This window comes from Culex pipiens, chromosome 2, assembly GCF_016801865.2.
Source record: "Culex pipiens pallens isolate TS chromosome 2, TS_CPP_V2, whole genome shotgun sequence".
Lineage (NCBI taxonomy): Eukaryota > Metazoa > Arthropoda > Insecta > Diptera > Culicidae > Culex > Culex pipiens.
Genome location: NC_068938.1, coordinates 164135394 through 164148491, shown reverse-complemented (window position 1 = coordinate 164148491; position 13098 = coordinate 164135394). Strand labels below are relative to the sequence as shown.

At 38.3% G+C, this 13098-nt stretch overlaps 2 protein-coding genes and 1 long non-coding RNA gene across 4 annotated transcripts in view; all 3 read left to right on the top strand.

Annotated features, from left to right (window-relative positions):
• Positions 1-2372: 2372 nt before the first annotated feature.
• On the top strand, positions 2373-3158 carry LOC128093003 (uncharacterized). Its single transcript, XR_008212163.1, has 2 exons — positions 2373-2540; positions 2600-3158. It is a non-coding gene; the product is annotated as an uncharacterized LOC128093003 (long non-coding RNA).
• A 2118-nt stretch (positions 3159-5276) lies between these two features.
• Positions 5277-6722, top strand: LOC120418462 (PEST proteolytic signal-containing nuclear protein-like). 2 transcript variants are annotated; one of them, XM_039580895.2, is made up of 3 exons: positions 5277-5586; positions 5656-5926; positions 6016-6722. In XM_039580895.2, the coding sequence occupies exons 1-3, from the start codon at positions 5443-5445 to the stop codon at positions 6402-6404; spliced, it is 804 nt and encodes a 267-aa protein (XP_039436829.1). In that variant the 5' UTR covers positions 5277-5442; the 3' UTR covers positions 6405-6722. The 2 variants fall into 2 exon arrangements, with proteins under 2 accessions (XP_039436829.1, XP_039436830.1); XM_039580896.2 differs by having other exon boundaries at positions 5278-5470; positions 5717-5926.
• Positions 6723-10765: 4043 nt separating this feature from the next.
• Positions 10766-13098, top strand: part of LOC120418437 (ATP synthase subunit beta, mitochondrial) — a 4761-nt gene continuing 2428 nt past the window's right edge. Inside the window, exons 1-2 of the mRNA XM_039580845.2 lie at positions 10766-10917; positions 11113-11900. Coding sequence (XP_039436779.1) covers positions 11181-11900 — 720 coding nt within the window. The 5' untranslated portion in view covers positions 10766-10917; positions 11113-11180. The remainder of the gene's footprint in view (positions 10918-11112; positions 11901-13098) is intronic.

Below are 13098 nucleotides of genomic sequence, written 5' to 3'. Positions count from 1 at the left end.
TTAACGAGATAACAAATATTGATCTTTTTCGTAAAAACTCATGTGCGCATAATCATAAAGCAATTAAAACTGAACTTACGTCCTTTTTCTATGAGCGTAAGTACATTTTTGAAATTATCAGTACTTACGACCTTGCATCACCAAGGACGTATGTGACTTCTCCGTATGAAAAGCACATTCGACCTTTTATATGCGGGCGATATTTTCGTTTAAATTTATTTTTTTTGGAAATTCTGCTCGAGTAGATCATTAGTAGTGCGTTAGAAGAGTGCAACCGTGCCAAAAACTCAATTTTGGACAACTGGCGCTTATGACCTTTTGAAAACTAACCCGAGAATTACCCTTTTTACGACCACAAGAGTTTAACATGGAAAAAAGTCATTTTTGAAAAATTCAATTCGCGCCCTTTCTTGTCAGAAAGTATGTTACTTGGCAGCTCGTTCCAAGGGGACCATGGTTGATCCATCGTAAAATGTTTTCTTGACATTTTTTGCATTAAAAGCGGCAGTGAAGGCCCTATTTTCAAATAAAAAACAGTGATCAAAAATGTTGAAATTAACATAAGGCTTTAAGGTGGAATTGGAGCCCACCAGAAAATGGCCGAAAAAGGCCGCCGTCGTACGGCCTTAATTTTTTTCAATGATTTGTGTTTAACCCTTAGCCGTGATCGCCACAAAATAACGATGACCAGAATCTTGGCTCTAGGATTGCTATTTTATCACCTACCTTTACTAAAATTTAACACGAGGTTTATCAGGTCACTTTTTATCCATTCCAATTTATTTTATTTCATTTTTTCAATTAAAATGTTCAAAAACTCTTCGCAATTTGGAAGCAAGCAAAATTTCTTCAGGATTCTTCTTCTTCTCATCTCGTAGGCACTCTTTTCTAATCTTCTTCTAATATTTGGTCACAGCTTTAGTTTCACTCATATTTTGATGCCTTCTTCACGGATTGGTCTCATTTCACTAAGCACTTTAAAATTTGACGAAAACTTTACGGGGAACTAGTTTTGAATGCCCAAAAATGAGTATTTTTAGCACAATTTGTGTTTTTTTCCGAACCCACGACTTGAAAAATTATTGCTTTTCTTCTTTTTTATACACACAGCCTCAAATAATCATTTCTTGACTCACATTTGAAGCAGGCATATATGTAACCAGGAGTTTGCTTCGATTTTCCTTTGTGTTAGATCGTTTCAAACATTCATTGGCGAGCATCATGAGTGTTGCCAGCAACATAGGGGAAATCTACCCTTTCCAATCAAACACCTATCTTCGTCATATGGAGAGTTTGATGCTCGATTAAAGCTCCAAAAATACTATTTGGGCTATAAACTTACCAGCAACAGCACCGCCTCGAGTAAGCACGCAAATGTATGCCACTTACTGGCCAAAAAGATCACATTTAATGCACTTTTGATCATAATTTGTATTTTGCGAGACCACTTCTCATCATTTTGTTGGCACACACAGTGACACACACGAGACTCCCTCAAACGCTTAATGAATATCGCCAAAATTAACTTTTCACTTTCGCTTACTTTTTCACGGCGCTTAAGATATGAAATTGCTTCCAACTACCGGCAACATGTTCTTTTGACCGTTACTTAGTCACTCACTTGAAGAATAATCCCGAAAAATGTAATAAATTAGCAAGCGCCATCAAAAAAACAAACGCGCCAAGTCGTTTGACGTTTCAATTTTCACTTTGCATTCCACTCGAAGGCTGAAGAAAACCGAGCGAGAGACGAAGGCAAAAAAGAACAAAGGCTGGCCGTCAACACCACCAGCAGCACAGCCAGCGATGCCAGGAAACTTTCCCTATAAATGCCACTTTTCGTGAGTGTTCGTTTGAACTGTCAGCGCAAATGGCAACACTCGACAGAGTGTTGGAAGAAAAAAGAACTAAGCCGATATTAGAAAAATGGGCGTGGCCCAATGCATTCGCCTCGATTAGAATACCCTTGGGAATTTTTTTTTGTTAAATGCTTGGTAAAGAAATAGAATAACTTTTAGTGAAAGTGAAAATAAACAGAAATGTTCACAAAAACTTGCTCTACTCGTTGGTGTACTTGGTTTTAGTAAAATTCAAGGGAGACTCTAGATTATCCAGCATCATTCAAACACGACCGCTTATTAGGATTAAAATGGGTAGATTTCCCCTATACCAACTTTATAGTTTCTCAAAATTAATTAGTGAAATTTTTCTTTGTTCAAACACCTCAAACCATATTTTGAAAAAAAAACATCGCAAACATAATCAGTTTTAACTATTAAATAAACAATTTAAACCATGTTTTAGTTATATTTTACACCCATTCAAGCATAACATATTTTTGCTACACATTTTTGCACTTGCATCAGGGCCAGCATCGTCGTCCTCGTCGTTCGGCAAGAATTCGGGAAAAATATCTATCTCCGCCTTGCAACTTTGGCTTGGCGGCAGAATCCGGAACTGGTGTTGGGCCGCATTGGCTGTTCCTATTTCGGATACAGTTGGCGGCGGAACCAAAATTGAAGTGTTGTGAGAATCGAAAGGTAAATACGGAGAAATAGAAAATACGATATTTATTTAATTTGTGCAATCCTTTTTACAGCTTTCCACAAACGAGGTGGTTAGGATTTGCATCGGTTTGCTACAGATAATACCAGCACAAGAACCGGAAGGCATCGAGAAGGAACCCCCGCAGAAAGTGACCATCTTCAGAGATAGTATTGCCTGAATAGAAAAAGCTTGAGAAGGAACTGGCAAAGCTGAAGAACCAATAGCCAAGCCGAGCAGCGCAAGCTTGACGAAGCATTCAGGCAAGTCTCTCTGACCCGTCGCCAAGGTGGTCAAAACGGAAAAATAGTCCCGACAGGAAAAGCCCAGGGTCACCTTCCGGATGAAGAATCGTCTCCGATGCTCAAGCTGAAAGCCCGCGTACGCCTCGAGTTAGACTTCACGATGGAACCGCCTGAACAACATAAGATCAAGAGCAACCACGACTCTCTGGAGGAACCGCGACGCCGTGAAGGATCTTATCCATCGAGTGACCCTCACGAAGAAGCTCAATAAGAGGCTACCAACGCAAGACGCATCCGGCTGCAACATGTCAAGAATGCTGTGAAGGAGAAGTCGTGTTTACATGGCATGATCTCCATGAAGATTTTTTTTAATAAAACCCACAGAAATTAAACGATTTTTTTTGTCAAAAAACGAAAATGCTTAAAGAAGTACTTGAATGAAAAAATAAATAAATGTTATTGTTTTAACGTCGTCGGTTTTAACTTTCTTCCATAGCATACAAAAGCATATAAATATTTCTTAAAGTGCAGAAAAAAAAACATAGAAAACAACACTAAAATGATCTTTTTTGAGGCAACTGTTCGTTTTCTTCAAAGTAATCTTTCAAGGATTATTTTGAGAACGGCATGTATTTCAAACGAGCTCCTGATGCTGGCATATAAGTACTTTACGTTCGATTAGAGATCTTGCATAAATCATATGACCTGGATTATTATTATTATATTTAAACTTATAATTAAGTGGAACAAGTCACTGTCAGGTGAATTAATCTTAGTTGTAAATATTGACATTCTAAATTAAACAAAACAAACAGATTTTTGTTAGATTTACTTTCGTAAACAACAACAGAAGAATCAAGCTGATGATGCTAATGATTTTACTGACTACTAGCAAGAATAATGCATGTAAGAAGAAGCCCAAACCGATGCACTCCGATTTCACCTTAATAGACATATTCTCCGGGCTAGTATACCAGTGGGAAAATTTTCTAACTTGATTTAATGGCGAAATAGATGTTGTGATTGGATTCTTTATAGTTTAAGGGTTGTAAAACCAACGTTTACAAACAATCAACGATTTACATCCTTGACTTTTGAAGGAAGTGAAGTATAAAAAGTGCTATAAACCGAAATATCCTGTTTTCAGGTACCTCAATCAGCAAAAAACCACTTCAAATCCACCTCTGGAAACCCGGAATATCTCCGGTGGTCAGAAACCATTTTTCCAAAGCTGAATAATATGATAATATCCCGCAAATATCCTGAAAGTAGGATAAATTTCCCGTCGAATGCAACTGAGTAAATCAAAATTGGTCAATTTTTCGCAAAGATACAGCATTGAGAATTTCCGCGACGTTACAACGCAAGCAGAACACCCTTTCTGTAAAAGTCTTTTTTTCAAAAACCAGTGATGGCATTCGATTCAGCAGTCAATTTTACTTTTAAAAACATAACAAGATCTAGTTTATGTAGATTATCAGAACAGAATCACAGCCTTTTCTAAAAAATATTGAGGGAACAAAGTTCTCCACCGTTGTAACGTCACGCTACATATTCGCTCGTAAAACAGCAACCGAAACGTTAAATCCTTTGCTCAATGTTTATTCTTATGGAAAATTTAACGTACTTTCAGAATCTGTCAAAATATTGGGGTATTTTCTTTGAAATTTCCGAGTTATTGCAAAAAAAAAAAAAAAATTAAAAACGTCAAGCCGTTGTAACGTCACGGCAGAATGTGTGAATACAGAGAAACCTCTTTTTACGCGGTGGCGTTACGCTTTTTATTTCGTCGATTTCTCTAAAACCATACAATATTTTTGCAAGCTTCAAAAAGCGTTTTGTAGATCTGAACAAAACCTACAAATTGCTTTTAAAAGATTGCAAAAATGTTGCGTCGTTCCAGAGAAATTGACAAACTAGAAAAACGTAACGCACCGCGTAAAAAGAGGTTTCTCTGTACCATATTTTCGTGCTTGTAAATACAAAAAAAAACACAAAATTAGATTGTTTAGAAAATTTACTCTGTCGAGAAATTAAAAGTGAGAGTGTATGCGTGCAACATGGAGTTAAACTTTTTGAAACGCCTTGGTAAGCTTCACAGCAACTGCCCACAAAGTTTAACTTCAACTCCATGTTGCGATTTGACAGCTCGATAAAAATGACCCTGTTTCATATCTTGACTTTTTTTTGATAAGGTCCTATAAACAAATGTAAACATTGAGTGTATCCCTTTCACACCTTATGTCAAAGTCCATCGGAGTAAGCGGGATACACTCAATGTTTACATTTGTTTATAGGACCTTATCAAAAAAAAGTCAAGATATAGACTTTTGAGTAGGTACGTCCCTAAGCAAAATAACTTTTTTGATCTGAGCAAAAAGTGAGAATGGATGACAACGAATTATTAATATTCTCAATTTAGCGTGCAAAAATCAAAAAGGCCTTTTCATGTTTACAAGAGAAATGTCACCCAACACAGCTGTCAAAAATAAAATTAAAATCGATTCGGCCATCATCAGGAGGCGAGCACTCCTTTGCGTACACCAAAAAGAAATTGTGAATAAAATCCCATTAAATTGTATAATTCAATAGCAAACTTAACTGTAAAGTGAACTTTAGTAAGCAATCATCAAACCATAATCAATATTGCACAATGAGCCGCTGGGATCAACGAACTGAAGGTACTGTAAAATTTGGTGTTTGCGAAAGAGGAAAACTTCTTTCCACATTTTTCTTTGTTCCTTCCCGGTTGCGGAAGGAAATTTTCTGTGTTTTGGCCAGGTTAAATGCGCAAAACGTACGTAACGCAACACGGCCACTGCGAATTACACAACAAAATTGAACCGTAGATATTTAATTTTGCCAGTTGTCTTTGCCCTCCTACTCCTCCTCCTGCTTCCCCTCGTCCACAAACTTGCTACAAACAGGACCGCCGCGACCCCGCCGTGAACCTGCTCCGGTGGTTCGTGAGAGAAGCAGGTCCCGGTCACGGTCGCTCTCACCGGTGGAGCGACGGCTGCGCCAGCTAGACGAGGAACGCCAACGGAAGGAGGCCCAGCTGAGGAAGGCCGCTGAGTCGCAGCGGAAGTCCGACCACCGGAGAAGCTTGTCCAGTTCCGGCAGCAGCAGCAGCGATGGTGAGATTTGAATGATTTTGGGAAGGTGGAAAGTGCCCTTTTGCGGGAGGGCGTCTTGCTAAATGTATGGAGAAATCTTCTCTTTTAAGGCTCAGATAACGAAGGACCGGTCGCTCCGCCGGCCCCTCCAGTCATATCCAAAGTTGGTTTCAGCTTCCAGAAACCCCCCTCGACCAAACCCACCTCCACCGGCTTCAAACTGCAGCAGCAGCAGAAACCATCCGCCGTTCAGCTAAAGCTGGCGTCCGGTACAAAAAAGGAACAGCCGAAGCTGCTGAAGCCAACCGCCAATGCATTCGCCGACGACAGCGATGACGAACCGGAAGAGATGCCCGCCGAGTGCCGGATGAGGATGCGGAACATTGGCCGCGAAACGCCCACCAGCTCTGGGCCGAACTCGTTCGGAAAGACCAAGCACGGCTTCTGCGACTCCAAGAAAATGCTGGAAAAGAAGCTCAACTCGCTGCACGACAGCTAGACTGGTGGCCCCGCAATTCGCGCGTTCCGGGTTCGTTTTCTTGAGATTCTCACCCACTTTACAATTTGCACTGAGGACACACAGGTAACGTGTTCGTTCGTTCTACTTTCACTTTAAAATTGTAGAAAGATAAAAAAAAAAGTAGAGATTTTGAAGATTAGGGTGTGTGTTCGCTGGGCAAGCGAACGGGAATCGTCGCGCCCGGCTTCTTTTGCTCTTCTATTTTTAATTCTGTATTCAAGCAAATCATCAATCTTAAGCTGTACTTGAATGCTTTAAGTATAGACCAATTTCAATAAAGTTGATATTCTAACTTAAGCGTTGAGGAAAATGTTATTTATCCGAAAATTCCTCTTCTTTGGAGGAACACCAAAACCACCTAAGAGTCACTTAAGAAATTCAAGATGCAGAGCCGAAACAGGAACACGAATTTCAAGTTTTGTAACAAATTGAGCATGAGCATGAGCATGAGCATGAGAGACCACCCATGGTTGTCCTTCTCCGTTGCTGAACAGGACCGTAATTTCCTATCAGCACAACAGATCACACGCTTCAACAATCTAGTAATGTTTCCCTTATCAACAGCATGTATGAATGCGCAGAAAAGATAAAACATCAAGATCATCAAAACTAGAGCTGGTGCGAATAGGCAACAGTCATTGGCCACCAACGGCGCCCGCCATGTCAGTTTGTAGATCTCGAGGGGACGGGACGGGAATGTTAGTATGCACAGGTTGCTACCAAGGGTGGGTTCTATACGATATCCACACCCCCACGTGTGCCGGAAAAACTACTCCTACATGGGATTATGTTAGTAGGAAAGGGTTATGGTCAGGATTCATCATAGAAGATGATGATGTGACCCAAGAATCAATACGTTTTGTTTATAGGGTGATGTATTATTCTCAAGGCAAGCAATCGGATGCTGCTGTTGAGACAATTCCCGTTTATCTGCTAACAATTTATACGAAAATGGTTTAATCTTAGACAGCCGGCTGTGGAAAGATAAAACCACAAATATACATAAACTCTGCGTAATTTATTCAGTTCGAGTGAATCATAGACGAGATTTCAAATTCTAAACAATTAATAGATTAGTGACCTGTAAATAACAAATGATCTACGGAGCTATAAAAAGGAATTGATAATCGCGTGGAAGCAATACTCGTTATCGTGCTTTCTGAGCTATAAAAGTTTTGTAACAAATTAGTAAGTAAAATAGTAAAGTTTTATGCATATTTATTTTTGGGAAATATAAAATTAAAAATATTAAGAAATTATTGAAATTACAAGTTTAAAGAAATTAAAAAAGTCTGGCAATTCAAATAATTTAATAAAACTCAAGAAATTTACAAGTTCAAGAAATTTAAGAATTTATGAAATAAAAAAAAAGCGGTATTTCTTAAAATTCAGAAAATTTTAGAAATTTAAAACTATAAGAAATTTAAAAATTTCATAAAATCCAAGAATTCTAAAAAAATAAAAAAAAATAATTCAATAAAAATCACCAAACTTAAAATTATCAAGAAATAAAAGAAAATGTATTGAAAGAAACTAGCTTGCTCACTTCCCGTTTAGCTATTTATTGCTTGAAACGAGTTTAAAACACTTTTTAGAAGCTGTAATCGAACGCCAAAGTGCTGATATTATTTGCACGACGTTAATACATGCCGTTCACCTAATTTACATAAATTTAAAAAAAATCATAACAAAAATCAAAAATCAGTTAAATAAAAAAAACAAGAAATTCAAATAATTCAAAAAAATAAGAAGCAGAGGATTCGATAATTCGAACAGAACTGCATTCGAATGAGCGAATCCGGATTCGATAAGTTGGTTGGTGCACATTTGAAGTAGCAAAATTCCAATAAACGAATCCGCTCTGTTTTGAAATAAAAAAAAAAATCAAAAAATTTATAAACTCCAGAAAGTTTAAAAAAAAACGTAAAATTCAGAAATTCAGAAAATTTTAGAATTCTTAAGAAAATCAAGAAATTTAATAACAGTCCAGACTCGACTATCCGAAACCATGGAAAATTTCCACTTCAGATATTCTAATCACGAAAAAATTTATCGTTGTCTTGTTTTTGATTGTCGAGCTTGGATATGCCCCTCATCTACTCTAAAGTGTTTTAGAATTTTTAAATCGAAGCTGGTGGAAAAAATGGGTGTTTTGAAATATTGAAAAATAGCATTTTGTAATTTCGACGGTAACATTTCAAAAGGCATCATGTACATTTCGACACTTTCTGGGTTATTGCATATTCTAAAAGTACTCCTAATAAGCTACCTCTCCACCAAAAATGAGCAAAAGTTACTTCAGTAAAGTCTGTTTAATCATGATTTTAAATAAAGTAACATAAACAAAATCTCTGCCATCAGCAGTCCCTGTTTATATAGCCCTGTCAACCTGTCAAACAAAAGACTACATAAACCTCGTGACGAAAAAAAAGCATCATGAACAAAGCGCCATGTACATTCGGCGAAGAAAAACGAATCATAACAAAGCGCTCCCCTCAATGACAGCAGGGTGATATAGACGTTGGTGATTTCGAAAGGAGTTATGTTTGTTTTTCTTAAATAAAACGACGGAAATAATGTTTTATTGAATTTGGATGATCAAGTATCAATGAAAGCAACGTTTTTCATCGTTTGTTATTATTAGAACATCTTATTTTGCTTTTATATTAAAATGGGAATTGAAAATGGATGCTCAACATTCAAATGCGTTTATCTCAAAACGCATGGTTTGTACATGATGCTTTTTGAAATGTTGGCGTCGATTTATTCAATTCAATTTGTGTTACATTTGCAATTCAGAGATTTGGAGAACCTTTCAACTGAGATCAATTTATAAGCCTTTGCAGGGAGGGTAAATATTTCTACGTTTAGATTTTGCTAGCTGAGTGCTCTTTTAGGGAAAATAAATTTTGAGAAAAAACCCTAGATCTATGATTTTGTAATTTATTTAACAATCAACCATTCAAATTTAACAAAATTGGGGTCACAAAACTCGAATTTGATGTTGACGAATTTTTTTTGTTATGTTGGTTAGATTATCCGAAGTCCCATAAAACCTTCGGATTATCAAACTTCGGATAATCGAGTCTGGACTGAAACTTAATAAAATTCTATAAATCCAAGAAATATAACAAAAAAACAGGAAATGAAAGTTATATTATTAATACAGTCTAGACCGAGGTCCAGACTCGATTATCTGAAGTTTCGAATATCCAAAGTTTGATTATTCGAAGGTTTGTATGGGACTTAGGATAATCGAATCACGAACAACATTTTTTTCGTTTTTTTTAATTTTCTTGTTTTTAACATCAAATTTGAATTCTGTGACCGCATTTTAGCCAAATTTGAATGGTTGATTGCCTATTAAATTACAAAATCCATCTTTTATTTAGTCACCGCCATTTTGGCCGTCATCTTGGATTTAAAAATTTTAAATCACTTCAGAGTAATTTAGGAGCAATCAAAAATAAGACAAAAAAATTTCTTGATTCGATTGAAGTTAAATTCTGCCAATGCCTTCGGATAAACGAGTCTGGACAGTAACTTAATTTGAAAATTGAGGTAAGTAAAAAAAATGGCACTTCATGATTTCGCCGCAGTTGTGAATTGCATTATCAGTATTTTTCTTTAAATTGTTCGTTTAGGAGCCATCCATAACGCATTTTGTGTTTTAAGCGCAAAATGTTAAAATAGTAAGTGCGCCTGAACTTAGGAATAAAATTAATTTTTATCGAGCGCCTTATGTTGACATGTCAGTACTTAGACATTCAATTTTACAGCTTTTGAAAGGCGCTTTCAACTGTAATCGAGTATATATCCTCGAAAGAAATAGTCCAGTGGGCATCCTAATATTATGCATATTTTCATGGATGCCGCTTTAGCGTTCAAAATATGCAAGAAAAGATTTAAAAAATTAATCACCCTAAACTAAACTGTTCAAGAATTCAAAGCCCCCCGCAAAACTAATTTTGAGCTAAAAAGTGTTGTCGCGTTTTCCCCCCTTGACAGTTGCTTCATCGACTTTAGCTGCTGGTTCTCTCTGCACATTTCTCTCTTCGTCAATTTCTCTCGATGACAAAGCTGCCAGCCGAACAGATAGGTTAGTGCGGTACAGATTTTTCATGTTGGACACAGAACAAAAAATGGAACAGCAGATTTGCTTGAGATTTGTTTAACTAATTTTGTTTGTTATCTTTTTTGAAAAATTACATGTTTTCAATTATTTTTCAAAAAAATTGGGCTTCTTTGTTTCTCAGTTCTGTTTTTCACAACAATCTGTAAAATCTTCAGTATTTTCTAAACAAGCACAGCACTTTTCACAACCTCTTTACAGACATCCCCTCTCAAGCCAAATCCGCCAACCCTGCCCGGCCGGCCGACATCTTGGAGATTGGGCCCGGTTCTCTTCTCAGCTCGCTCACAACCTGCCCAGCCTCGAGACCACACGAACGAGCATTTCGCGAGATTCATTTTTGGACCGAATGTCATAAGGGTAAGTGTGCCTGCCGTTGCTGCTGCTAGTGAGAGAGAGAGACAGAGCCCCGCCGGGAGAGAGACAGAGGAAAAAAGGTTTGCGTAATCACCTTCCTCCATGTTAGATAATTGTGTGTTCCGGCGGCGGATTTTTTCTTCTTTCGTGCCCCCTTGGAGTCGGTTCTTTCTAATTGCGGGTTTTTCTTTCTTTTAGGCTGACGATCCAAAAAAAGCAGAGATCGGCCAGTGAAGTGAAAAAGGACAACGCAAGGGTTCCGCAAGATGTTTTCCTCGATGAAAACCGCGCTGACCGTGGCGGCCCGTGCCGAACAGGTGCTGGCCCGCGGTTATGCGGCCAAGACGGCCGCTAAGGCAGCTGCCGTCGCCCAGGGTAAGGTTGTGGCAGTTATCGGTGCCGTCGTCGACGTCCAGTTCGAAGACAATCTGCCGCCGATTCTGAACGCCCTGGAGGTGCAGGGCCGTCAAGCCCGTCTGGTGCTGGAGGTTGCGCAACATCTCGGCGAGAACACCGTCCGTACCATTGCCATGGACGGTACGGAGGGTCTGGTGCGCGGTCAGGGTGTCCTGGACACCGGATCGCCCATCCGTATCCCGGTCGGTGCCGAAACCCTCGGCCGCATCATCAACGTCATCGGCGAGCCGATCGACGAGCGCGGCCCGATCGAGACGAACCTGTCCGCCCCGATCCACGCCGAAGCTCCCGAGTTCGTGGAGATGAGCGTCGAGCAGGAGATTCTGGTCACCGGAATCAAGGTCGTCGACCTGCTGGCCCCGTACGCCAAGGGTGGTAAGATCGGTCTGTTCGGTGGTGCCGGTGTCGGCAAGACCGTACTGATTATGGAGCTGATCAACAACGTTGCCAAGGCCCACGGTGGTTACTCCGTGTTTGCCGGTGTCGGCGAGCGCACCCGCGAGGGTAACGATCTGTACAATGAGATGATTGAGGGTGGTGTCATCTCGCTGAAGGACAAGACCTCCAAGGTAAGATCTGAGGAGAGATTTGGGATGTGGGAAAAGGGAGCATTACATTTGGAGTACGAACTTGCGCTGGATTATGTAACGCGGGTTTAGATAACACTTACACATCTTTCTTTCTTACCCAACTGAACTCGCTAAGCATTTTCTCTTCTATTCAGTCGAAAAAATAACTCTAAAGTTGATTTGTTTCACTGAGATCAAGTTCCCAAATGCATACATTACAATAATCACAATTTGTAAGTGTGACAGACTTCTTTCAAAGTGATTTAAAAATTTCAGAAGGAGAACAACTTAAAAGTAACTTTGAAATAGTTTTTGCTACAAACTTTTCCTTTTTGTAATAAACATTATGAATATTAATTTTCAGCAAACGAAGTTTAAATTTTTTTTTCTAACCTATCTTTAGACTTTGAAATTATAAATCAAATTCTCAAACAACAAATCTCATAAAATAGCTGCTGTACTAATTAAGCATTGTTTATCTTTCTGCTTGTGCTATTTAAAAAAAATAAAACCTAAACGAAAAGTTAACTTGAAACAGATACTAATTTACCTATTTGGAATGTTGTAGCCTAATATCGTTTCTTTAAAGAATTAAATCATAAAAGCGAAGAAATAAGTTCAAAAATGAAGGTATTGTGCTAAATAATGTTTATACCGGTTTAATGTTACCACAAGTTTTTTTAGACATTGAACAGTGTTTTAAAACTTATTCGAGAATATCACAAGATTCGCTGTAAAATCGAAAAATTGCAATCATGAGTTTAAAATTTCAAAACTATTTGTAAATGGTAAAGAATTCAGTAAAAAATTAAAGAATTATAGATGATTTAAAACAATTTTATGGCGATTGTTACCTTTCGCAAACCCTTCAACATATAAAAACATAACATTCTGTCATTAACAATTCCATAAATCCAACTTAAGTGGCAATATGTCGTACAGGAGGTATTAGACTACGGCAAACAAACAAATGAACTCGCCCATTTTGACAGTTTGTCTGCGTTGTTTGCTCGCCAACATATTTGTTTGCAGAAACGTCAGATTGCATACATGTTGTCTTGTTTGCGAGTTTGGCAAACTGTCAAACGCGAAAAAGTGCGAGTTTGTTTGCTGTAGTCTAATACCTCCTTAACAAGGTTGCCAAATCTACAAAGTATTTGTCTCATCAGAAATTATTCAAACAAATTTTCTCTCGTAT